General features: G+C 46.4%; 1 protein-coding gene across 1 annotated transcript; it reads right to left on the bottom strand.

The window, feature by feature from the left end:
* Positions 1-748: 748 nt before the first annotated feature.
* TMEM38A (transmembrane protein 38A) lies at positions 749-26088 on the bottom strand. Its single transcript, XM_004688643.2, has 6 exons — positions 25907-26088; positions 7699-7855; positions 7295-7479; positions 4855-4942; positions 3116-3233; positions 749-2382 (listed from the first exon to the last, which is right to left on the bottom strand). The coding sequence occupies exons 1-6, from the start codon at positions 26028-26030 to the stop codon at positions 2143-2145; spliced, it is 912 nt and encodes a 303-aa protein (XP_004688700.1). The 5' UTR covers positions 26031-26088; the 3' UTR covers positions 749-2142.
* Between the last annotated feature and the right edge of the window lie 1083 nt (positions 26089-27171).

Below are 27171 nucleotides of genomic sequence, written 5' to 3' on the forward strand. Positions count from 1 at the left end.
TTTTTTTGTCATGTAGGCTGGCTAGTGTTTGAAATCTTTAACCACCCTGGCTATACAGTATGTCTGCACTTACCATCACCCTCAATAGTTCTTGGAAACTAACTTTAAGCAAAATGATGTGTAAGGATGAAACTAGGTCATCAGATAGTGTTTCATTCAAAGATGGCAGGAACTGTTTCTTTTTTGTTTTCTTATCAACAATAGAATGAAATGATGTCCAATGAGATGACATTGAGGACCTGTGGTTTGCTATCTGCATGTTTTACATGGTAAAGTACCCATATGAATCCTGGGCTTATTTTGAAATTGGTTGTTTTCCTTGTGAATTTTGAGAATTCTTTTTCCACTTGGATGTAATTCCTTTCTCAGTTTTCAAAGATTTTTTTTCTACTCTGCGGCTTGACTCGTTGTCCTAACAGGGTCTTACACAGACTCCTACTGCAAGCCCAACCTCCCCTTATTCTTCCTGCTTGTCTCTGAGTGGTAGGGGTGACCATCACCCCCCTTTTTTTTTTTTCCAAGAAGCAAACAGACTTGTACGACCTGTTGTCAGCACAATGAGAATTCAAACCCAGATCTGCTTAACCCCAGGTCCACAGACCTCACTCACTGCCACCATCTCCCACTGCCACAGTCAGGGCTGCATAAACCTCATTTTCCTGGAATCTCCCAGAGTCTCTGAGGACACAGATTCCCATTGTATGCTGAGGCCCAAAGAACAAGAACGAATCAGACAAACCATCAGGGGTCTTTCACAACATTTATTTGTTGATCCTTAACAGTGAGTCTTGCTGGACATGCAAGAGGAGAAATCCAGGGGCCTGTAGCCCCAGGACCCACCCAGCTCCCAATCAAGGCACTTTCAAAAAGCTGGGCAGCACCTGGGACCCCACCAACCCTGTGCCGATCTGGACTTAACAGCAGACTGATACCCCAAGTCCCAAGTACCCCTGGGCAGAGGGCAGCCCCCAGGCCACCCCGTAGGGGCACAAACCCCACCTGAGACAGGCCATGCCTATGCACCTACCATTCCCCCGGCACCCAGTGGTGCTCATCAATCTGGTGGTCTAGGCTTCAGAAGATGGCTGTGAGGGGTCCTTAGCTACTCTCCCCCTCTCTCAGCCTGAAGCAAGTTCCTGGCCCACCCACAGCAGCACAAGGTTTGGCACAGAGGAAGGCATCAACGTTTGTTGATGAATGATTAGTGACGAAGGACATCATCTCAAGGGGTGCTTCTAGGGCCCGTTAGGGAGCACTCAGAGCTTCTGCAGATGAATCGTGGAACCCCTGGCTGGCCAGCAGCATTTCTTTGCTTTCTGGGCAGCCCAAAGTCAAGGATTAGAACAAACCTTCCCCAATGTCCAAGCTCTCGTGACTGGCCTAGATATATCTACTAAAGGCCTTTATGAGGTTCTTGATCCACTAACACAAAGGATCTAAATGCAAAGCCATTCTCACGCACATGGAACATCCTGAAGGGCCCCTCCTCCGAAGGTGCAGTGCTTGTGAGTGTGTAAGGCTTGCTGATGTCCAGCCTCACATAGGCCCTTCCATGCAGGGGAGGCCAGGAGGGGGGTCTCCATTGTGCAGATGGGGACATGAGGCTGAGAGGAGGCAACTTGCCCCGTACACCCAGGACGAGGGGGAACCTTCTGGGCCTGGGAGGACGGTAAGTCCTGGAGGAACCTGGATGAGAGGAGAAATCCCAGCAGCTGCCTCAGAGCAGATACTTAGGAAAATGTCCATCAAATGAATGAATCTCAACATGGCTTGAAATTCTTTGGGGATCAAGATGTAATTTTAAAGAGGAAATAACCAAGAGCAGAACTGCCAAGGGTGTTGGCTGGAGCTGCTGGAGTGCTTCTCTGCTCCTCCCCCCAAACAAAAAAGCTGAGTCTAATGGAGAGGGGAGGACCGGTGGGGGGAAGCGACTCCCCCATTCCTAACTTCCCTTATACCCATATCTCACTGATAAACCCCTCCATACCAGCCCTTGGTATATGGGTGGCCCCAGTTTGTAGGTGGGGAATTTGAGGCCTGGAGAGGGGAGAACTAAGCCCAGGATGCCTCCTGGCACCCTGGCTCTGAGGTTCCTGGGTCCAGGTCCTCTCCGGGCACCCAAGGGGCCCCCTGGGCCACCCCCTAATCTGCCTTCTTGGTCTTCTTCTTCCTGGAGCCTTCGCTCAGCTCCTCCTTGGACTTGGTGGGTAGGGCCGAGTGCTGTGGGCCAGGCCCGCTGCCACCATGGAAGCTGCCGTGGGATGTTCCGTGATTATCATGGTGATGGTCAGCCCCCAAGGCTGTCCCAAACAGCACAGGGCAGATGTAGCCCTCCAGAACATCAAAAGGGGAGCTGTGAGAGTGAGTGGCCGTCAGGAACACCTGATACATGGGGGTAACAAGAGGGTGGGGGAAGAGAGACAGCAAGAGGGAGACCGAGGCAGAAGACAGAGAGAGGGATAAGGTTAGTGAAATCAAGGTCAGAGGCAGCCCAGCGCCAGCCCTGGCTAAGCCCTCTGACTGCGTGCACCTGGGGAGGGAGACTAACTGCCCGGGTTACCTGTGGCACAGCACTTTTGATGCTGAAACCCAGACAAAGCTGCATATAGAGAGGAGCTGGGCTTGGGTTGAAGGTTCACTCCCTTTTGATGGCCCATGGCCCCTTTCCAGGGGGCCAACAGCAGAGCTCCCCAGCTCCACAAGAAGGGAGGAGAGGGTGCCCCTGAAGTCCCTTCCTGGGTGGGATGAGGCCAACTCAAGGCCTGACCATGAACCAACACTCTCCCTGGACTAGCCTGAGTGCTGAGTCCCAAGGGTGCCATCCCTGTGTCTTATCTCTCTGCTCTCTTCGACCAGGGCATGAGGTCCTGATCCCCAGATAGACCGCACACTCCAGCCCCTTCTCCATCTTTGCAGACTGAACCCTGCTCATGGGAGCCACAAGCCCACCTGCTGGACACATCCTCTTGACCCTCCTATGCGTGGGCCTGACAGCAAACTCTCCAACCGCTCCGCCACAAGGCCATTCTTTCCTGAACACACAGGATCTGAATCCCACTCCCTGTCCCCAGGTTGGGAGGTGCAGATCAGCTCTGGTCAGGACATGAAAACTTACCTTGCAGGACACCATGAACATGGTGAAGATGAAGATGAGGCTGGCCTTGGATACCGGGAGCCAGCGGGTCTGCTGGAGAGTGAAGAGTGTGGCGCCGTACAAGCTAGCCTTGGTGGGGCTGGAGGGGACAGCTGTGGTCACCTTGGCAGGCCTCTGTACCTCTGCCAGACCTCTGTCTCCACCCACCCCTGACTGACCAAAGTTCCTGACCCAGCTCTTCCTGAGGATGAGCTGGGAAGATGTCCACTAGGCATGGGGGACCGGCGGGTAGGGGGGTGGAGAGGAACCCGTGAGGGAAAGGGTTGACCTGACTTTTGTCACCAGCTCTTGGGAGGTGGCCTATCTTGATGTCCTGCCTTATAGGAGTGTCTCTATTGGCCTGTGGGCTTTGAGTCACAGCAGACAGTAACAGTGTGGTTTACAATAGGGCTCTGGGGCCACAAGGCATCAGCTAAACTTCTAGGGGAACTGCAGTCAGGGGTCAGCCATGCAGGTTAGCTCTGTCGGAGTGACCAAGCCCCAATAAACACTCTGGACACCAGGGCTCAGAGGAGCTTGAATGCTGGACGCCATGCAGTGCATCCTGTCACATGGATATTGAAGACACAGGCTTTGTCCACAAAGCTGCACTGGCAGCGGCACCTGGGAGCTCACACCTGGTATTTCCTGAACCCCCACCTCACAAACTTTTCCCGCTTTGCCGATTCTAATCTATATCTTTTTCTTGTAATAAACTATAGTTGTTAGTATAACAGCTTTGCCAAGTTCAGTGAGTCCTTCTAGAAAATCACTGAACCTTGAAGATAGTCTTGGGGACAGACTCCTAAAACTCCTCCAGTGCATGGGTCAATACAGTTTTTCTTAGCTTTCCTTTTCTCCTTTGCAGAACAGGACTCCATGATTTTAACTTGCTGCAAGAGACAGACCCATGTCTTCTGTTCCCAATGCCCATTGCTCATTGAATACAGTTAGCCATGGTAATTCTACCTGATATTTTCAAAGCACTCCCAGGGTCCAGGACCAAAGGGCTTATGTGTAAGACTCCATGGAACCCTTCCCACCCTCAGCTAATCATGTGAAAACAGAATCTGGGAGTGGAACTGAATTCTGCTTAGCAGGATGCAACTGTCTGGGTTTCCCTGTTGGTGAAATGAAGGTGGGAACAGACTTTTCATGGGAATGAAACAAGATAACACTGAGCTTTCCAAAGTTTAAAACTGGAGCAAATTTTCACTGGCATGAGTGACCCTTTGAACTTGTTTATATTTTAGTGTTTATATTGTATCTAGCTTTACTTGCTATAGATTGGGAGAAAATTAAGCTGGATGCAGCGTGGAGCCCTGCCCAGATAGCCCCAGTCACCGTCCTCACCCACATTCTGTGCCCAGGCCCTGTGCCCCTTATTCCTAACCTGTGCAGATCTAAGCAGAATCACTGCTCTTTCCTGAATTGACAGTTGGAAGAGATGTTGGCTCTGTCCAGAGGCTTTGCTGTTGGCAAACTCCCACACAACTTTCAAGACCCAAATCAAGTATCTCATCTCCCTGGGACTCTGCTTCCCCCACCCCCCTATGCAGAGCCACGGTCACCCCTCTGGAGTCTGCCAAAAATGGCCTCTGGCAGCTTCCGGGTGCCAAGTCAGAGGCTGAGTCCTCAAGTTATCAGGAATATCCAACCCAGGGTCTGGCCCAGAGGGCACCCGTACATACAGGAGGATGTAGGGAGGGAGGGGTACTCACAAGGACATGTGCAGGATCTCATTGACCTCTGGCTTCCACACCCCTCGGAGCAGCTGCTCAAAGTTGGACATGAGGGCAACGCCGGAGCCTGTGGGACAGGGTGCTTCTGAGCAAGCCAGCCAGCCACTCCCCACCATTCTTGGCTCAATTCCCAAGAAAGCATCAGTTCCACTCCCGAGGTCTTCCACAGAGGGACACCTGGCAACTAGCAGTGATAAGCGGGGACACTATGGCTCAGCGTTACACAGCACATCTGGAGCAAAACCAGCATGAAGGAACTGCGGTCAGACTTTAACTACAAGGCATGTCTCGGGCAAATCTGGGTTGTCTGCTCTTGTGCCCCCAATCCATGACCCCGTGCTGTGGAGCACCTACCACAACCCAACCTGTCTTCTTCAGGGTTCTGAGCTCTCAGAAGAGCCATCTGCCATCTGGGAGGCATGCTATACCCCATGGCATGCTAAAGCCAGGGGAATTTGCTCTGTAGGCAGCTTTCCCAGAGAGAGAATCAGGAGATTCTTCTGGAGATGGGGGTTATATTTCTGGAAAAATTCCCCCATTTATCCCAAATACATGGACTCAAGAGGCTTGGGTGCTCTCTCTAGGAGCAAACTGGGTGCCTGATACGACCCCTGTATCAGGTTTGCATTTAGGGTGATTTTTGTTCTTGAAAAAGGAGGCATTTGCAACACCTGGAGGCACTATTTGGTTGTCACAGCTGGGAAGGAAGAGTGTTACCAGTAGCTGAGGCCAGGCATTTGGGGGCATCCAGTTTGGTGTAAGAAAATTTGGATAATCCAGTCGTTTTTAATACCCACTCAGACTGTTTCTCAGCCTTGCTATTACTCCGTGGTCTGCTCTATAGCTATTATTGTTGAACTATCTATTTTCTCTGTAATTTCAGTTTGTGTCTGATGCATTTGGTGCTCTGTCTTGGCACACATATGTATTTATAATTGTTAAATCTCCCCAGTGAATTGGCCCTTTCACCAAGATACAAATGCCTGTTTTTTGCTTGTAACTTTTGTTTTAAAGTCTATCTTGGACTGCCTCTTTGTATAGCTAGAGGGAGAAGAGGAAGCCCTGGAAGTAATTAAGACACACCTGCAGTCAAACCCAGCTGCTCTCAAGTGCATGACCTTAGTTATTTCATTTTCCTCGTTGCTAAAAAGTGACAGTGCTGGGATTTCTCTTAAAGGATAGTCCCAAGGATCGAATCAGATATGATGCACCAAGGCCTCAATGCAAAACTTTCCCTGAGCTAGGGGATAAAATCGAAGTGCATGAACCCAGAAAGGAAACAGAATGCGCCTTCACTTGCACACCCCTCACTGATGCCCTGCCTTTCCTTCCATCATGAAGGGAGGCAATTACTTCAATAGGATTTGCATGCCTTCAACATGAACAAAATTACTGGAATTTTTTCTTTTCACTTTCTTGTTCTTGCATGTGGTTTGCATAATGCCATTTGTGCTCAATAGCACCTCAGAAACTTTAAAGTTCTAGGAGCTAGTGAAAAGCTTGGTAGTGAATGCTTTGGAGATGCAGAAAATGACTACATCCTATTTGAAAACAACCTTAACAACCATTTTAAAATACAGGCACACCTCACAGATACTGCAGTTCCTGACCACTGCAATAAAGTAAATGTTGCAATGCAGCAAGTCACACGAACTTTTTGGTTCCCCACTGCATATGAAAGTTATATTTACACGATACTATAGTCTACAAAGTGTGCATTATGTCTAAAATACCTGTGTACACACCTTAATTTAAAAATACCTCATTGCTAAAAAATGTTTACAATCCTCTGAGTCTTCTCTGAGTGTAATCTTTTTGCTGGTGGAGGGGTGTTGTAAAAAAAAAAAAAAGACAGCATCTGTGAAGCACAATAAAGCAAGTACAATAAAACAAGGTGTGCCTGTTATGGGCTTTCTCTGCTATCCTCCATATTTTATTTTAGGTGCTTAAACATAAGTCTTTAGACTTTACTGCTTGATAAAAGGGCCATGGCCCACAAAGTTCAAGGGCCTCTGGAGCCGCATGAGCAGCGCTGCAGGCTCCTGGTGGGTGCTGCTCAGCCTGGCACAGTGCACAGAATGGCTCCACTAACTGCAGAGAGTGGTCTGGCCCGAAACCGCACCAGAGCCACAGAAAGAAACCCTGCCCCCGAGGCATTAGCCATCGTTATTTCAACATTTCCTATTTGCTTTTGACAATGACATTTCTGGAAGAATCTTATTTCTCTTAGTGGGTAGGCTGGACCTCCCTGGTGGGAAGACCTAAAGGTGTGGACTCATGGGAAGGCTGGGCTCCCAGGGTAGTCCTGGCACCTCTTCACTTACAGCAATGGTTGTGCCAACTGGGGGCCCAATGTATTCACCCCTATGCAGGAGCTCTCCACTAGGGTCATTTCCCACATTGTCAGGGGCGTGTTTACCTTTGACCCAGCCAGTGGCAATCATGACAAACCACCCGTGGTGATAATGGTGATGTGCATGGTGGATGCCCACCGCAATCTTGCGGACCCTCACCACCTCCTTCATGGCCACAAAGATAAGCTTCACAGGCAGGAAGCAGACACACTTGTAAAAGAGGTCCAGGGGGCAGAAGAAAATCAAGTACCTTTGGAGAGAGAATGCCAGCATTAGCAAGTGTGGGAGGCCCCAGCAGGAGGTGCGGTTGTGTCCAGGCCCTCCCACCCCCAAGGTACTAGGCTCAGAAGAGAACTGGGTTTGGGCAGCAGGAAATTCAGGGCCACTGTGGAGGCTGCACTGACGAATCTTTGCTCCTCCAACATCTCACTTCTCTGTAGGCCACGTCGCCCTACCCAGAGAGGCTTACCAGACAGCTGAGGCCAGCAGGACACTAGCATTGTTGCTGAAGTAGTCAATCAGGGGCTCTCCCAGGAGCAAGTCAGCCAGGATGTAACTCCCAAAGCAGTGCAGCATGGCACACAGCCAGGATGCCATGGGGTGGCGCTGGGACAGCTCGACGGCTCCTAGGAGGCAAAGTGGAGTCCCTGACCTTCACCAGGGTGCCGAGCGCAGGCTTGGTTCCCCTGCCTTCCTGTCAGCCCACCCCAATTGGACTGCTTCTGCAGACACCTGCCCAACACCCTGCGGCTCATCCCTTTCACAGCAAGTAGCAATGTAACAGGGTGGTCCCTAGGAAAAAGAGAAGTTCCAGGTTCCCTGCCCCACCCAAAGGAGGGTGGAGCTGAGCAGAGAAAAAGGAGAGAAGAGAAGGGAGAAGAAGAGAAGGAAGCTGGATGGAGAACAAGGTGGAGACCTGAGGAAGCCACATGGAGCAGCAAGCCTGTGAGGAAGAAGCCGTGCTCGTTTCCTGACCCTGGACTGGTTAAGGCAGATGTGGGTGAGATCCCTGTAGGGAGGTGACTATGGCAGTGCTTATATTGATTTTGATTTTGCTCTTTTGCTCTCAGATTTGTCTGGCCATTTCTGACCCTTTTCCATGGGTCCCGGCCAGAAGGTTATTTAGTCCTATAGCGGCTTTCAGGCCTTGCTTTGGGCCAACCCCTTTTGGGTGGACTTTTGCCCACGAGGGGATGGGTAACTTCAGGTGTTTGATTTAGAAGTTATATTCTTTGTGTTTGGTATTGTATATTTACTGTATTAAAGTCCCTTTTCATTAAAGTGTTATATGTTTTGTCTTGTTGGATGGCAAAACCCACTTAGAGCAGGCAGGTTTTTGGAGCTTCAGGGGTGCCCCTCTCCCCCTGTCCTCTAACAGATTTGCTGCCCTATAACAACAAGACTCAGAGAGGTTGCACACCTGTCCCGGGTCACACTGAGACAAAGCAGCGCTGGCTCGGGTTTCCCTGTGCTCAGAGAAGTGAATGTGATGGTAATGCCAACTCACACTTAGGAAGCAAGCACTCCTAGGCCTCAGGTGTCATGTCTAGCATTTGTAGGAAAAGCTCATGGATCCTCATCATCGCCACAGTCTGTGGTCTCTTATCCTATCTCCACGAGGAGACAGACTTGCAGAGATGGCTACAGGCAACTGGAAACCTTTGAAGTTGCTGCCCCCCTTAGGATGATTCCTGGAGGCAGTTCTCTTCTCCCTCTCTTCCCTTCATCCTATCTTAAAATACTTTTTATTGGGGTAAAGCACACATAAAATTTACTACTTTAATCACTTTTAAGTACACAACTCAATTCATTACACATATCTGCATTTTTAAAAGATTATTTATTTATGCACACAGAACTGGGGTACAGGCCAGAAGCACAGGGACCGTGAGAAGATTCATCAGACACAGAGTGGGGAGCAGAACAGGCAGATCAATGAAGTACACTGCTGAGGGGAGCAGCAAGAGACGGGAGAGGTCTGCCACGCCATGTGGATCAACTCTGGGGCCGGGCATGGTACTTGCACTGAAGTGGCTACTGCTGGTTTGCAGTGCTGTGTCCTAATTCGTTGCACCACCAGGGAGGCCACATCTGCATTTTTACACAACCATCCCCACTCCCCACCTCCAGGACTCTTCATCTTGCAAAACTGAACCTCTGGCCCCATTAAACACTCACTCGCCCTTCCACAACCCCCATACCTACCATCCTCCTTTCTGTTTCTATGGATTTTTTTTTTCTTCCAGAGACCTAATAAAAGGGAGCTCCTACATCATTTGGTCTTTTATATCTGGCTTGTCTCACTCAGCATTATGTCCTCTGGGTTCATCTCTGGGTTCCTTCCTGTCAAAGTTTGAATAATATTCCACCACATGGAGAGACAATATCTTGTTTATCCATTTATACATCAGTGGATATTTGGCCTATTTCTCCTTTTTTTACTATTGTGACTAATGTTAAAAATATAAGTATAGGGGCCTCCCTGGTGGCACAGCGGGTTAAAGCACAGCACTGTGAGGCTATCCCTGGGTTTGATCCCTGGTGGTGGTGGTGGGGGGGTGACCCACATGGTGTGGCAGACCTCTCCTGACCTGCTGCTGTTCCCCTCACAGTAGATCTGCCTGGTCTGCTCCCCACTCTGTCACCTATGAATCCTCATCCTCCTGTTCCTCTGGCCTGTACCCCAGTTCTTATATATATAAATATATCAATCTTAAATAAAAAGAATAAAAATGTATAAGTATCTGATCAGGTTCCTGGTTTCATTCTTTTGTGTATATACTCAGAAGTGGAATTAATTGCTGGATCAAAGTATAAAATTACATTTAATTTTTTGAGGACCTTCCGTAGCGTTTTCCATACCAGCTGTGTCACTACATTCCACCAACCAAGCTCAAGGTTTCCAATTTCTCTGCATCCTCAACACTTACCATTTTCTTTATTTGGGTGAGCAACATGCTGAAGGGCATGAGGCGGAAACTGATGGTTCTCTGACTCACATTCCCCTAATGACTAGCAACGTTGAGCACCTCTTCCAGTGTGCGGGAAGGCCCTCCTTATTTCTGGGGCTATTGTCTTGGTATCCAGAGTTCCTGCTGAGCAGGCTAAAGATAGAGTCAGGTAGGGGGCCCTTCACCAAGGGCAAATAAGTCCTGGATGAGCTACTGGTAAGCCAGTATCTGCTGAAAACGGCAGGCAGGTATTAGAATAGAGACAGTGCTTTGACTAGTGGGAACTGGGAGCCCCTGGTCACTCCAGCCTATTACATCCAAGCTGCCTTTGGATCAGGCTGCCCCTGTTCGGTGTAGCTTCCTAGGCTTCTCCCTGGGGGCTTTGGGTAATTTTGCTGTGATTTTCCCCAAAGCTGCTGCTGGAGAGGTGACTTAATATGCTTATTAGCCATTGTGTATCTTCTTTGTGTAACAGGGTGGTCCCCAGTGCTGCGGTCCAGCCACAGCAAATGGAAGAGCAGGGTCTTTGAAGGTGGGAAACTGCATTGGCTGGCGAGCAGAGATTCTCGGGAAGGGAGAGTAGGAGTGAGGAAGACACAGGGTCAGTTTCCGGTGCATAACAGGGTGGTCCCCAGGAAAGGGGGAGGTTCCAGGTTCCCTGCACCACCCAAAGGAGAGTGGAGCTGAGCAGGAGAGAAGTCTGAGGAGGAAGGAAGGAGAGCTGAGGGAGGCACGTGGAGATGAGAGACATGTGAAGAAACTGCGCTGGCTTCTCAGTCCTGGGCTGAGTGAAACAGATGTGGGTGAAAGACCCATGGGGAGGTTCACTATGGTAGCTTTGATCTTGATTTTGCTCTTTTCCTCTCAGACTTGTCTGGTTGCTTTTGGCCCTTTTCTATGGGTCCCCACAGGAAAGTGCTTTAGAATTATGGCAGGCTTTCAGGCCTTGCTTTGGGCCAATCTTATTGGGCTGGACTTTTACTCAAGGGGGGATGGGTAACTTCAGGTGCTTGATTTGGAAACTATATCCTTTGTCTTTTCTGTATTCACACTAATTGTATTAAAGTTCCTTTCCATTAAAGGTCTATATGTTTTGTCTTGATGTGGCAGATGGCAGAACCTATTTAGAGTGGGCAGGTGTGGGGGCTCTGGGGGGCCCCCTCCCTGCACTGTAACATTTGTAGTGGTATCCAGTCAATTCCTTTGACCATTAAAAAAGGGAGGTTGTATTTTGGTGTATTGTATTGGGCTCCCTTCCTTGTACAGATAATACTTGTTTGCTGGGGAAAGGGATTTGCTTAACCCCAGACGGGACTTGGAGGGTGATGTTTAAGAGCTTCAAAGTCCTGTCCTACTGTGGGAAGGGATGCCATTAGGGCAGAGAGGAGACAGCAGGTATTGGTACTAACAGGGAAAGCACATGGTATGCACATGTGTATGGAGGGTGTGCAGAAGGAATGGTGAGCAAAGCCAGATAGGGGAGTCCTCAAATGTAGAATTATACAAAAAGGGTGGGGTGAGAGGAAATTCCAAACTAGTGGCATAGAGGGAATAAAGATGCAAAAGCAGAATCAGCTCAACACAAATGCCACCTTCTCCAGGAAAGCTTTTTTGCTCTGCTCAATTAGTCACTTAATTTCATCACCCTGTGGAGCCCACCCTAAAAGAAGTCTTGGTATTTTATCCAATTTTTAAGATTGAATAATAGAAAGCAGATTAGGGATTGCTTAGAGCTGAGAGAATGGGAGAGACTGGAATGTGAATAGCTAAAGTATACAGACTTTTTTGTTAAGATTTTTTTTTAAATTATGCATACAAGAACTGGGGTACAGTCCAGAGGCGTGGTGGTGGGGTGAGAGGATTCACCAGAGACAGAGTGGGGTGCAGAACAGGGAGAATGAATGAAATACACTACTGAGGGGAGCAACAGGTGAGACAGGAGAGGTCTGCTGTGTCATATGGGTCACATCCCTGGTCGGGGATCGAGCTCATGCTGCAGTGGCTGTCAATAGATTCATACATAGTGCTGTGCTTTAACCCACTGCACCAACAGGGAGGGCCCTGTATACAGGCTTCTCTTGTTAGTGACATTGGTACAATTCTGTGTAGAAACTAAAAACCAATGAATGGTATGAATACTTAACATGGGTAAGTCAAGTGGTATGTGAATTATATCTCAAATATATATCTTAAAATATAAAAAGATAACAAAGAGAAGTAACTGGTTTCACAGTTTCTGTGACAGAAGATACATTCATAAATTATACCAAATTGAGTCTTATGAACCTGAGGCAACAAAATATTAAAGAATGGCCTTGTTTGGTTAATGGGGATAGAGCGCCCACCCTCCATGTAATGCTAGGTACATTGGTCTCCAACTCAGCATCACCTGGGAACTTTACACATACCTGGCACCTCCACCCTATCCTAGAGCTGCTGATCTGGTAAGCCTGGGGCATGAATGGATTTGTGGATATTTTTAATGCTCCTGGGTGCATTCCTATGCACAACAAAGTTGAGTACCATGCAGACATAGAAGACTAAGACAGCTGGTGTCCCAGTGTTTCACAACCCTGATAACCATAGTCTTTTATTTATGGCTAGGAAGATATGCTCCAAGAACAGTGGTTTGTAAACAGTTCACAGGGAAAAAAAGAAGAGACCAAGTAGCATGTTTGGGATCCTCTACTCATTTCAACCATAGCACCTGCATGTACTACTTCATCTCAGAGTTCAGCACAAGATATATTTGAACAGGAAATCTAGTAGTCATACAGACATGCATATATGTAAATTTCATAGCATAGTGATTTGTAAACTACCCAAATGACTTTGATGTGTGAACAGATAAACAAAGTACAGTATAGCCATCCCATGGAATACTATGCAGCAATGAAAAGAGAATAAACTAGAGATGCAGTCATGTACTGTATAGTGATGTTTTGCTTGATAATGGGCCACATAATATGATAGTAGTCTCAATAGGTTGTACCATTTCTAGCTTAGGTATGTAGTAGGGTGTACCATGTAAGTCTGTATAATCATACACTATGACCACACAATGACAAAATGGCCTACTAATGGATTTCTTACAACTAATCATCATCATTCAGTAATGCATGCCTGTATATACTATACATACCTATGATAAGGTTTAATTAAAAAATTAGACACAGTAAGAATTAACAACAATATCTAATATTAAAATAGAACAAGTATAATAATACACTGAGATAAAAGTGATGTTAATCAACTAATGACTGTATATGCAACAACCAGATGGATCCCAAGGATGTTATACTGAGTGAAAACAGTTCATCTCAGATTACATAATGTATGATTCCATTATAAAGAGAATGTTTTCCAAGTGACATTATTCCAATGATAACTATAACATTCTCCAAGTAACAAAATCATGGTGATGAGTAACAGACAGCAAACTGGTGAGCACTGGGAGTTAAGGTTTAGAGGATGGTCTACCTCTAGAGGGATATCACCAGGGAGTTTCTTGGGGGTACTGACACTGGTTCTGTATTCCAATTGGGACAGTTACTCGAATCTTCATGGGATAACACAGAACAATATAAAAATGCTGAAAAACTCTAGTTAATGGAAAAAGTCTATTGTTGATAGTATTGTACTGATGTCAATTTCCTCATTTTAGTAATGAGGAAATTACTTAAGATGTTGTCATTGGGGGAAGTTTGGGTGAGGGAGATTTAGAAATATTTTGTATTTTTAAAAAAGATTTATTTACTTATTCATACAAGACTGGGGTACAGGCCAGAGGATTCTGGTGAGAGGATTCACCAGAGATAGACTGGGGAGTAGAACAGGCAGATTGAGGAAATACATTACTGAGAGGAGCAGTGGGCGGGTCAGGAGAGATCTGCCACACCATGTGGTCACCTCTGGGGCTGGGGATCGAACTCACACTGATGCAGCTGCCACCAGCTTGCAGTGCTGTGTCCTCACCCATTGCACCACCAGGGAAGGTCCCATTTTGTATTTTTAAAAAAGTTTATGAGTCTTAAACACTATCAAGATAATTCCAGATTAAAAGAGGCCCTAGATGTACAGGAGTCACATCTATTAGTCAAATTCTTGCACGTTGTACTGCCCACTGAAAATCTTTATTATCTTTATACTTAGGTTCTACCTTTATGCAAATAATGTCATATTCATCTATAGCCACACCCCGAGTTGGAACCTGAATATCTCCTGGTGTGACAGCTTGTTTCACCATCTCTATTCCTTCCTCCCCCACTAGTTTCACTTTCCCGAGAACAATTTTAAGAGTAAGCCGAAAGGCATTGCTCTATTGCTCTCATGGTAACAGCCGGTATTGGTGACTCTCCTTTATCAATTTACATGAATCCAGTGACAACACCCAACTTGATGTGCAAGGAAAAGGTCAAACATCTGATCTCCTATGACTCAAAAGACTAATTGAAAGAAATAGTTCAGGGTTGGAATTTTTGGAGGAGGGATGCATTTTGTTTCTAGAGATTCAATGTCTTTTGTCAAAATTGAATACTCTCCACACCAGGAAATATGTATAGTTATTTCCACAAATGCCTTTACAGTCTGCGATACTTAATGCCAGGGATACATTCTGAGAAATGTATCATTCGGAGACTTCATTGTTGTGCAAATGTCACAGAGTGTAATTACACAAACCTAGATGGTGCAGTCCACTGTAAACCAATGCCCGATGTGTACTCCATTGTTTACTAAAATGTCATTAAGCAATGCACAACTGTACTATCATTATACTTAACAAGTTAGATCAATCTTAAGCCTTTCATGAGCCCAGGAACTTAGTCATATCTGCCCTAGAGCCCTGGAACAAGGCATTGTGGCCAAGACAGCCACTGCTCAACAAATAGTTGTGGATGAATGAACTCCACTTTCACGGAGCTTACATTCTTACAAATGCAGGCTGAGCAGCTCCAAGCATTGATGTGGTATTGGGCACTTTGGGTTATATTATAACAACTACCTCCTCCATCTATTTATGTATTGAGTTACTATTTTGTCCCAAGTAACTTCATGCCTCCACTTTATTCTTTAAAGAACCATATAAGAAAGCCTACTTCCAGAGTCAGTGTCCAGGCTTTCCACACATGCAATAGCCCCGCCTGTAGTAAGTTGGGGGAAGAAGGCAAGGAGAGTAATGCTCCCAAAGTCATAGTCACAGAAACCTCAGAACATACTTTATTTGGAATAGGGTCTTTGCAGATGTTATTACGATACAGATCTGGAAATGAAATCATCCTGGGACATGTGGATGTGTTCTGAATCCAAGCAGTGTGCTTATAAGAGAAAAGGAGCTGAGGTTAGCCACGAAAGCGCTGTGAATAGAACTCATAGAGCATCTGTTGAAGTCCTGCCCCTGGTGCCTGTGGCTGTGGCATTTGGAAATAAGGCCTTTGTAAAATAAGTAAGCTAAATATAATCAGGGTGGGCCCTAATCCAATGCCTGCAGTCAGACACAGGGAGGTCACATGACCATAGAGGCACTCAGGATGTTGGCCCCTCTAGAAGCTAGAAAGGGGCATGGGAGAAATCCTTCCTAGAGCCACCAGAGAGCCTGCAGTACTGCTGATACCTTGGCTTTGGACTTCTGGCCTCCGGAGTTATGAAAGAACACATTTCTGTTGTTTTAACTGGTCATTGTTCTATCAGCTAACTAATATAGCACCTGACAGATGAAGACACTGAGGTTCTTCAAGATTAAATATCTTACCTAAGATTGCCCATGTATTCAGCGAGTATTTCTGAGCACTGACTGTGTACTGGGTGCTTGCCGTGTGCCTCGGATGCAGCCATGAGCAAGGATTGCTTCAGGTGTTGCCTCTGTGGGGCTCACAGTCTAGCAGGAAGTTAGCATGGTCCAATAACTGCACAAACCAAGAGCAAGCCTCTTAAAGGGGAAGCACAGGTGACTTCAAGGGCCTGATAGGGAAACTGTAGTAGCCGAGCACTTAGGAAGCGGGGCTTAAGTTGAGATCTGAGCAAAGGGGCAAGGGTACACAGAGCAGATGGGGTAGAGGACAAAGACAATTCCCACAAAGGAGGAGCAAGGGAGAAGGTGGGAGGGGACAGGAGCAGAAAGCCAAGGACACATGGGGCGAGATACACTGGTTGTACTGGTGTGGGCTGAACATAACAGGAAGCAAGTCACCAAACCAGGGCTATACACACTCCAGTCTTCTCAAAAAGTGTCCAGGCCTTTTTCCTTGGTCTGATGCCCAAGTGGGAGAAAATAATATCAAGTCTGCTCTACTGCATAGGGGTTGTCTTCTTCATGGTCAGGCTCACCGAGAAATGAAGAGGCTGGGGAAAACAAACTCATCTCGCAGAAGGAAAAAGCCCATTTTCCTGTTACATACACAGCTGGGAGGACCTGGGAGGACTCACAGGCACAACTGTCCTGGCCACAATTTTGCAACACTGAGGAAATCTGAGGCTGTTCACCCCTAGTGCCCTATACTTTGGGTGCCCTACTAGTAAGGGGCCCACTCCTTACTATTGACCCAAAGAAACTAGTGCAAAGAGAGAGAGGAGTAGGAGCATCTCGCTGCTATAATATTAGAACACAGAAGAAAGGTAAAGTCTACTATTTCTCAGTAAAGGGGTGGAAAAAGACATAAGATGGAATATAGGTGGTCGCCACTCTGTTTTATGTTGGTATGAAAATGATATTCACTGGAAAATATACTTCAGGGTCCTCCCTGGTGACACAATGGGAGCACTATGAAGCTATCCACAGCCACTGCAGTACAAGTTCGATCCCTGGCCAGGGAGGTGACCCACATGGTCTCTCCTGCCTTGCCTGCTGCTCCCCTCAGCAGGGTATTTCAGTCAATCCACCTATTCTGTTCCCCACTCTATCTCTGGTAAATCCTCTCACATCCTGCACCTCTGGCCTATACCCCAGTTCTTGTATGCATAAATAAATACATCTTAAAAAAAAAAAGAAAATATACTTCAAATTCTGAATTTCGATCTTTTCCTGGGCAAATGTGGTATGATCCTCTCACATGATGCTTATTATAAAGTAGGCTTTGTGTTAGATGTCTGTCTGACTGGAGGTTAAGGTCAGTGTTATGAGCATGTGTAAGATTGACTACATGTGTATAATTGAAGTACAGTAGATAAAGTGGAGTAAGTGCATTTTTCTACTTATGGTATTTTCAACTTGTGACAGGTTTCTAAGGACATAACTCCATTGTAAGATGAGGAAGAATTATACTAAAAAAAAGGCTATTTAAAAGTGAATCAATCTAAAACCAGGCCCCTCACACCTCACTACCGGATCATTCTTTCCATGGGCGCTGTCCTGGGCACTGTAGCATGTCAGGCAGTGTCCCTGCCCCCCATCACCTGGATACCCGTAGTGTGTCCTCACCCTAGGTATGTCCTCCAGATATTGTCAAATATCCTTTCTGACTGTGAACCACTGCTCCAGGTGCAGACATGGATACATCCCATAAGGCTATTGTTGAGTGAGAGAAGTTTGCAAAAGTACACATTTATTTTACATGTACATTTAAACCCACACAAAACTGTCCACCTGAGTAGTTCATAGACATGTTTATAGTAAATGTATAAATACAAGTATGGGAATGAAACAGACTGAATTCAGGGAGGTGGTCACATCTAGAGGAAGAGAGGGAAAGAGCTAGACTTTGCTGTGTCTCCTAAAAAAATGATGTGAAGAAATCTATGCTCACATCTGTTAAATCTGTGTGATGGGGACAGAAGAATATGTGCTATTTATTCTGTGTACTTGAAATATTTCATCATCAACACTAGAAAAACAAAAGCAAAAACAAGAGTTTCCCCTGAAAGTTGGCAAGTAGGAAGGGCATGCAATGTTATTGTGCCTCATTGTACTGGATGGCCACAGTTCTGTACTGGTCCTCCTTGGGGGCTCTCACCACCCGCCCACTTTCTGATGGCCATGGAGAAGGATAGTCCAACAATAGGAGGCTTTACCACTGCATTCACCAGGGGCACCATGCCATCCTGCTAGGCTCTGGGTCACTCTTAATTGTGTTTCATGTTCACTGCAACATTATTCAATATAACCCAAAGGCAGAAACAACTCAATGATTCACTAACAGATGAATGGATAGACAAAATGTGGAATTATCATTTGGTCATAAAAAAGAATGAAATCATGAATCATGCTGCTCCATGAATTTTGAAGACATGTTAGCAAAAAGCAGCCGGACATAAAAGGTTGTATGTTGTATAATTCCATTCATATGACATGTTCAGAACAGGCCAGTCCAAATACTAAAACATTCGTGGCTGTCAGGGACTGTTGAAGGGAGATGGAGCATGATGGATGGGAATATTCTAGAACTTACCTATTTCATATAGGTGAAACCATACGACATGGACTTTGTATCTACACTCATTGAGAGTGCTATTTTCAAGAGTAATATCCACTGTCTCTGCTGTATAGTATTCCAACATAGGAATAAATCACATATTGTTTATACATTTTCTAATTAGGAAACATGCCTAATAAAAGTTGTCTCATACCATATGGTCCAGCAATACCACCTCCAGGTATTAATGAGTGGAATATGAAGACACAGTATGAAAAGATGCCTGTACTCCTATGTTCAGAGCATTTTTCATAATAGCTAAGACATGTAGTCAACCTAAGTGCCCAGTGACAGACAACTGGAGAAATTATGGAACACTACTCCAGCTATTTAAAATAAAATTATACCTTTCAGGACCACATGGATGATGGCTCTTGAAGTGGTTATGCTAAGTGAAATAAATCAAACAGTGGAAGACAATTACAGATGGTTTCACTCATCTATGGGATAAAAACAAAGTAGATTGGTAAAATACAACAAAAATGTCTTAGACTGTAAAAATTGGCTAGCGGAGGGTAGGGGCAAAGCAAGGCAGTAGAGGGAGTGTGGAAGGGTACTGGCACTGGAGGAGGCTGAGTGAAGCATGTGAAAAGCTGTACTCCTGAAATGATAGTTTTGTAAATGAATTGTAAATCAATAAAATTTGATTTAAAAAAATTTATTTCAGAGTACAGGCATGCCATGTTTTACTGCATTTTATTGCACTTCAGTTACTGGGTTTTTTCTTTTTACAAATTGAAGGTTTGTAGCGTACCGCCTAGAGCAAGTCTACTGGAGTCCTTTTTTTGACCAGTATATTCACTTTGTGTCTCTATTACATTTAATGAATATTGCATATACACTGTCTTCTTAAACATAATGCTATCACGATTCAGACTCCAGAATAATGTAAACATAACTTTTATATGCACTAGGAAACCAAAATTTTACGTGACTTGCTTGTAATATGTACTTTGCAGTGGTCTAGAACTGAACCCCACAAATCTCCCAAGTGTGCCAGTGTGCCCTTTCTCTTTGCCACCCTCACTGACTGTGTGAACTTGGACAAACCATTTTTTTTGCCTCTCTGCATTCCTTTCCTTCCATTAGGTGGGAACATAATCCTTTCTTTGCCCTTTCCCTAACCATAGTAGGAATCAGTTTTTCCTCCTCAACCCCCCACCGGAGCTACCACCCCAGTGCACAGGTTTGTCCTAAGTCTCACCATCTACTAATGTCCTACAGTGTGCAGCTGAATGATCTCTCCTTCTCTTGGGATATCTATTTAAAACACCACCAGCTGAGAGTTAATCCGTAAGAACAGCTGGTGGGTCCTGAAGGACTGGGTCAGGTGAGGTCCCTGTGTTTTGCAGAAATGGATACCCTGTATCTAAAAATACCCCAGGGGTTAAATTCCTTCCATGCTCTCCCTTGTGCCCTGGGATCATCCCAGGGAGCAGCAGGGAGTGAGGGGGCAGTGGGAGTAAAGTAGGCCCCAAATTTGCACCGTGGCTGAATCCTAGTAGAAAGTCACACACCCAGGTTTGGGTTCTGCTACTTTGGTATGGCTTTGTGCAAGTGACTATCCAAGCCCCCCCAGCCTGTTTTTCCGATGTAGAAGAACCTCTTTATTCCTGTTGTATGGCTTCCATGTGGTGACATTACCATTATGCTTCCTATCATCAACACCTTCCTCCAAACCCTAGGATAGGACAAGTCTCCCCACTGCCAAAGATGAAAAGACTGAGGGTGAAAGCACAGCTTGCCCCCAGGATCCACAATGGCCAAGAAACTGTCCCCTGGCTTTCCTCTTTGCCATGATCCCTCTTGGTCTCTCTTGCTGGGTTTTGGGGGCAGTGCCAGGAAGCGGGAGGATGTGAGTTTCAATTCCAGGTCTGCCAGCAAAGCACTCCCCCTTCATTAGTGAGCTTTAGCTACACGGTCCACTTTCTGAGACTCCATTTGTTTGTGTGTATAGTGGGATGATATCCACCATGAACAACATGAAGATGAAAAGAAATTGCTTAGCAATAATGTGAGAGCTATTCCTGGAACTGAACTGAAATGGAAAGTACCTGTGGGTGGAAATGTTAGTGGATGGATTTATAAAAATCTGATCAGCCTTGGCGGGGCTGAGGGGGGAAGCAGAGTGTCTCTAGTTCTGGCTTGTAAGAGGCCCTTTTGCATTCTCCATCAGGGGGCCAGGGGAGCGTCTGTGGTTGATAGTGATGTGCTAGCAGTTTCCTCAGGGTTCTGTGCTATTAGTCTGGATCTAAACATGTAAAATGTGTTGGCAGAACCCCTCAGCAACTCCAAGTAAGTACTCTTCTCCTGAGTATTTGAGCTCAGCTCTCTGCCTCAGTATCCTCCCCTGTAAAATGGAAATGGCAGTCCCTGCCTTAAGAAGTTGTAGAATGAACAGTCCGTGCCCTCAAAAAGCTTATAGTTCAAGCTAGATGTCTCAAACCAGAGATCAAGGAACTATTTTCTTTGGTCCCCACGGTATTTTTTTTTTTTTTTTTTTTTTTTTGGCTTAGAGAGTGAGTTTAATACGAGCTTAATATGGAGAACAAAAGGGAGCTTGTAGGATTCTTGGGAGAGTTAATTTTTTTTTTAAATTTTACAACAGTTTATTTTTACATCATTTTGTGCATTTTTTTTTTCCCATCTCAATTGTAATCCCTGCGGGTTTCCCATCACCAAGTCATCCATGTGCCATCACCATAATCCCGTGCACTTCCCTCCCCACCCCCCCCATTTTTGATCCCATTCCCCACTCCACCCCCTCAAAATGTCTCTGGTATATGGTTGTTCATTATTTTTGTTATTTTCTCGCCTGGTCCATTATACTCCTGCTATGAGTGAAACCATCCGGTATTTTTCTTTCTCTTTCTGGCTTATCTCACTAAGCATGATCTTTTCCAGCTGCATCCAAGTTGCTGCAAAAGACATGTGTTTCTCTTTTTTGGTTGCTGAGTAATATTCCATTGTATATATGTACCACATCTTTTTAATCCAGTCATCTACTTTTGGGTCCCCACAGTAATTTTTTTTTTATGATCAATTGTTTAAATATATATTTTTTCTTTTTTTTTATGATCAATTGTTTAAATTTCTTTTCTTTTCTTTTTTTTTTTACAAAGTTTATTTTTACATCATTTTGCACATTTTTTTTTCCATCTCGATTGTAATCCCCGTGGGTTTCCCATCACCAAATCACCCCTGTGCCACCACCATGGTCCCGTGCATTTCCCTCCCTTTTCCCCACCCCCTTTTTTGATCCCATTCCCCACTCCACCCCCACAGAATGTCTCCCCCTTATTTTTAAAAAATCAGTTTTAGGGGACGCCCTAGTGGCACAGAAATTAAAATCTCAACATTATCAAGCTATTGGCAGCCGCCGAGGCATGAGTTCAATCTTAAATGCACATTGCTAAATGAATAAAGTCAATATGAAAAGGCTATGTACTATATGTTTTCAAAGACAGCATTCTGAAACAGATGACACTATGGAGATAATAAAAAGATAAGTGGTTGCCAGGGGCTTGGGAGAATAATAGGAGGATGGGGTGAATAGGTGGCATTTGGGGAGTTTTTAGGACAGTGAAACTGTTCTATATATTTTATACTGGAGACATGTCATTATACATTTTTCAAAATCCACAAACATACAGTACAAAAAAACCCTAATGTAAATTTATAGGTTTTGGTGGATAATGTTGACAATATATAATGATACTAAGATGATAATAATAAGCCATGTAGAAATTATACTTTTAGCTTAATTTTGCTGTGGATTTAAAAGACTAGTAAAATAAAATCAATTAATCTAAAAATCAAAAAATATTTCAACATCTAACATATAAAACATAGGCTCCAAATCACATTTTCGGCTTCCCTGAAACATCAGTTTTAGTAGCTCCATGCCAACCAGCTGGCTGGATCTCCCTTGGGGATGGTGCCCACCTGGCTAATTTAGTTTTTCTCATGCATTGCTACCCTGACCTTGGAAGCACTGTAGTTTGAGACTCACTCTAGATCAATCCTTCCTGCCCCCCTGCATCATCACAATGTCTGGGGACATTTCTGGTGGTGATAACTGAGGTGTGCTACCAGCATCGAGTTGAGGTCAAGGATGCTGTGAAACATGGTAAAATGTACAGGACACTGCCACCCCCCCCCTGCAGGGAGTGATGTGGCTCTTACTGTCACTAGTGCAGCCACTAGAATACATTACCTCGCAGAGCCCAATCTTATCTGGGGAACCAAAAAATACAGATGCCACCCCCAGCAATGCTGATTTAAATGATGGAGGAGAGGAGCACACTGCCTGGACAAGAGATTATTTTTTAAAGCTCCTTGGGTGAATCACTGTTTAGTCATATTTGAGAACCATTGGTCTGGGAGGTTCTTCGGAAAGGTCAGGGCTCAAGGCATCCAGGACTGTCATTCATTTATCCATTCTGCCACTCATTCTTTCAGTCATACAGGTTTCCTCCTTTTTTTTTTTTTTTTTTTTTTTTTGCTCAGGGTAGGGGTCCTGGTGGTGAGGCAGACCAGAACCTCCTGGTCATATAAGGAACTACAGTTTTAAAGAATACCTACTTCTTTCACTCCATCATTTCTAGAATGTTAGCATCCTTACTTAAAGGGAACCATGTTCAAATCATTCTCATTTAGCTGGTTTGGGTAGAGAGCTTGGCATTCTCCATTTCTCAGAAGCTCTCAGGGGTGTCAGATGTTGCTCACCTAAGGACCTCACTCTGCTTTATCCTCATTTAGGTGTCTTACACTAACCTGGCCCAGAAAATGTTTGTATCCCAGAAAAGCTCTTTCTGTGGCTTAAAAATGATTGTAGGCCCTCCCTGGTGGCGCAGCGGGTTGGAGCGCAGCACTGAGAATCTGAAGCCACTTCCGCATGAGTTCGATTCCGCCTGCCGCCTGCCCCGGAGGAGACCACATGGCGAGCCAGACCTCTCCTGACCCGCCCGCTGCTCCCCTCAGCAGTGTACTTCGTCCATCTGCCTGTTCTGCTCCCCACTCTGTCTCTGGTGAAGCCTCTCACCGTCCCTGAGCCTCTGGCCTATACCCCAGTTCTGTATGAATAAATAAATAAATCTTTAAAAAAAAAAAAATGATTGTAAATACCTCACAGGTGTCCTTAGTCCAGGCCACTGACAAATCCTCACTATGGCCAGGAAAGAGAGTCCCAGTTCACAGATGAGTAAACTGAAGCTCAGGGCAGAAACAGCATGGTGTTTGCTCAGAGTTATAGGTAGAACTGACTCCCAATTTGGAGATTTTTGTCTTAAAAACAGCGTGGCCCTCGGCTTGAGAGTAACGCACAGAAGGGCTCTGTGTTCAGCTTAATTTCCTGCTCTCACTGCTTACAAAGTCTTAACTTCTCCACATGGAGCCCTGCAAATTTTGAAGCGGGTCCTGCAATCCAATGTAGATTCTGAATAGAGTTCTTAGAACCTTTAGAGGTTCAGCAGACGTGCCAAACCAGTGCAGTCCAATGCCTCCCATTTAAGGAGAACAAGTCCCCCAGAACAACAATTGTAGTGATTGATTCTTGGGATCAAGCAGACCTAGGTTATAATCTACCAGGTCTTAGATAGCAGGCTCACTGCATATGTAAATTAGCTGAGCCTCTATTTCCTTCTTCCCTATTTGCAAAAGGAGGGGGCTGAATGGGGCAGAGGTTTTCAACCTAGATAGCACATTGCCTTCACTGGGGGACAGTAGCTTGAAGTATGAATGTGCCAGAGTGTCCCACCCCAGATATTTTGACTCATTTGGTTTAAATGGCCCCAGGAAACCCTGCTATGTAGGTAGGTTTGAGAACCACCAAGCCTTTTCAAGCTTCAGTCCAGTCCAGATGATTTACTATTTCACTCAAGAATGTTCCAACCATTGCAAGTTCCTAGCCAATCTAGAGATCTTTCTCCTTCAGACACTTGTGTCCTACATCCCTATAGGGTTTCTACCCCTCCATGATTGCTGGGCTCTGTATGTACCCAGGGGACTGGATGGTGCCACCAGGAAATTGTCCCCAGATGGAAAAAAAACCCTGCATTCATGAGAACACAATACAAAGCTTATTTTGCTGCAAAGCAAAGTAACTGTGTGTGCTCCAGAATAGCTTTTAAAGATATAGACTATAGCATGTGGAAAGGCAATGGAAAGGCAAAAGTAAAAGGGAACCAAGATGCTTTGCAAGCAGGGTATACGCCTACTTGCATAAGGTTGTGGGTTTATATCCACAACTGCAGGGCTGTAAGAACATACAACAGAGGTGCCTAGAAAGGGGGCTACCTTGTCAACCGTGATTACCACTTTACTCTTTGATTTTTTTAAATAAACATGAGTATCTATTTTTATCACCTGGGGTGGGGGACGCTAATTCCATTCTGAGAAGAGATTATAGAAATAATTTACATATAAGTATGGGCAAGTATCACAAAGTTTCAGGGTGACTGATGTTTCTTTTAAAGTGAAATTCTCTTCTCCATTTAGCTTGTCAGTGTACTGGAATAATTCAAATACTAGGCAGATGAACAAGAAACATTCTCTGACCTTGTATAAAAATAGAATTCATTCTAAGAAGACCATTAGCCAGCATTTCAAAAATGGCTTTTAAACAAAAATTTTTAAAAATTCCATCATCCCGTCTGTGATTCCCTATGAGGGTCTGAGCTGGTAGTTGGATGCTGACCCCAATTCACCTTGCTGGAGGGTCAGCTCTGCTCAGTTAAGTGGAAAGGATCGGGCCAGGGTTGGAAGGATTCCCCACTGCCCTGCCGGCTGAAGGATGGGAGGGGAGGCTATCCGGTGGCCGGAGCAGGGAGGGGGGCACCAGTATCACTGTCTCTGAACCTAACCCCCGCACGACCGGCCCTTATATAGACACTCAGCTGCTGCTCTCGCTGCGCGCCAAGGGCAAAAAGAGAGGTCACGACTGAGGGCGCCCAGGACGTCTGGCACGGACCACCGACTGCGCCTTTACCACACTGTATGACCGTGGCCCTATTTCTGAGACCCTCCCGCCAGGACCCCCGGCATTCTCTCCCTCCCCCACTCCTCAGCACCTGCTCCTGCAGCTTCCCTCCAGCTCGCATCTGCTTCCCTTCCCCCAGCCCCACCATCTCAGGGGCTCCCGCCGCCCCCGTTTGGGAGAACCTCCAGATTCCAGCACCTGCCTGCTCTCCCGCACAAGTCACTGGTCCTACCACCCTTGCTCCAGGGCTGCTTCCTCTTGAGCGCCCCTCTACCCTTCGGGTTCGCCCCCGCCCCCAGCGCAGCGATGCTAGTCTCCGCCAGCCCCTGGCCCCTGGCTCACCTGGCTCATACTTGAGGTAGAGAATGGAGACGATGAAGTAGCTGAGGTCAAAGACAGGGAAGAGTGGCACCCGCGAGAAGCTGAGCGCAAGCTCGCCTAGGCTCAGGGCCGAGAGCAACTCCATTGCGCTCCGCGGGTCCCACCCTAGACCCCAGCCCCGTGCGTCCCGCAGCCCGCCGCCCGCCGACTGGGCCCCCGCCGCGGGAACCGCCCCCACCCGCCAGGCACCGCCCCCAACCCAGCCCCCGCGGAGGGGAGGGGCGACCGCCAACCCCTGCGGGTCGTGGGGCCTTCAGTTCCCCGGAGCCTGGTGCCTGAGAATCCCACCTTCGTCCCTCTAGCCATCCCGCCCCCATTCACCCAGAGAGAGGGAACACGGTGGCCTTGTGGATTGTGTTGGGGGAGCATTCCATTAGGAAAGGGGTCTTTTTTTGCACGAGCCCGCCCTGGAGGGAAAGATCAGACAGGACCTGGTCCTGGTGGGCTCGGTTGGACCCCCAAGTCCTCTGCGAAGCACTTGGATTGGAACCTCCGTTTCTTGAGGGGCCCCATTCCGTCCCCTATGGAAACGCCCAGGGGACTCTTGGGGTCCCGATCTAGTCTAGCAGTGATTCCTGCTTCGCCTGGAGTCCAGGAGGACCCCCTTCCCCTTTGAAACCCACTAATTTAGAGAATCTATGCCTGAAGGACTCCACTGCTTCAGGACTGTACAGCTCAGTGGCTAGTGGGCCAGATTTCTCTAAAAGCCCCGTAGGAGGGGACTTCCCTGGTGGCGTAGGGGGTGAAATCTCAGCGCTGTAAAAGCTATCCTTAGCGGCCTGACCAGGGAGTGACCCACATGGAACTAACCCACATGGCATAGCAGACCTCTCCTGTCTAGCCCTGCTCCTCTCAGCAGTGTATTTCAGTGGACCCGCCTGTTTTACTCTCCACTGTCTCTGGTGAATCCTTTCCCCAGTTCTTGTATGCATAAATGCATAAATCAGTAAAGATAAACCTTTTTTTTTTAAGCCTTGTAGGAGACCCCAGCTCAGCAGTATGAACAGCTGCCTAGCTCGGAACCTATCCCTGTGGTCCCGCCCCTTTGGGACGAGCCACATGCTTGCCCCGCCTGTTCTTCGCTGAGCTCCGGGCCGCCCCAGAGGGAGGTGCTCTTCCCTAAAGGGGCCTGGCCCGCGGAAACTGGGACTCTCTTGCCTCCACCTCTGATTGGCCCAGGCGTCGCCAGTTCTGTTTGGAGATTTGTTGACAAGAGCTTCTCAACC

Source organism: Condylura cristata, unplaced genomic scaffold, assembly GCF_000260355.1.
Source record: "Condylura cristata isolate star-nosed mole 26May11 unplaced genomic scaffold, ConCri1.0 scaffold00024, whole genome shotgun sequence".
Taxonomy (NCBI): Eukaryota; Metazoa; Chordata; class Mammalia; order Eulipotyphla; family Talpidae; genus Condylura; species Condylura cristata.

Excerpts from the sequence above, each read along its gene's own strand:
- TMEM38A (XM_004688643.2), bottom strand. The coding sequence starts at position 26,030 with ATGGAGTTGCTCTCGGCCCTGAGCCTAGGCGAGCTTGCGCTCAGCTTC. Across the intron at positions 7,480-7,698 it reads CTGCTGGCCTCAGCTGTCTG|GTACTTGATTTTCTTCTGCC; the intron begins GTAAGCCTCTCT and ends CTCTCTCCAAAG. Across the intron at positions 3,234-4,854 it reads GAGATCCTGCACATGTCCTT|CCCCACCAAGGCTAGCTTGT; the intron begins GTGAGTACCCCT and ends TGTCCCCTCCAG.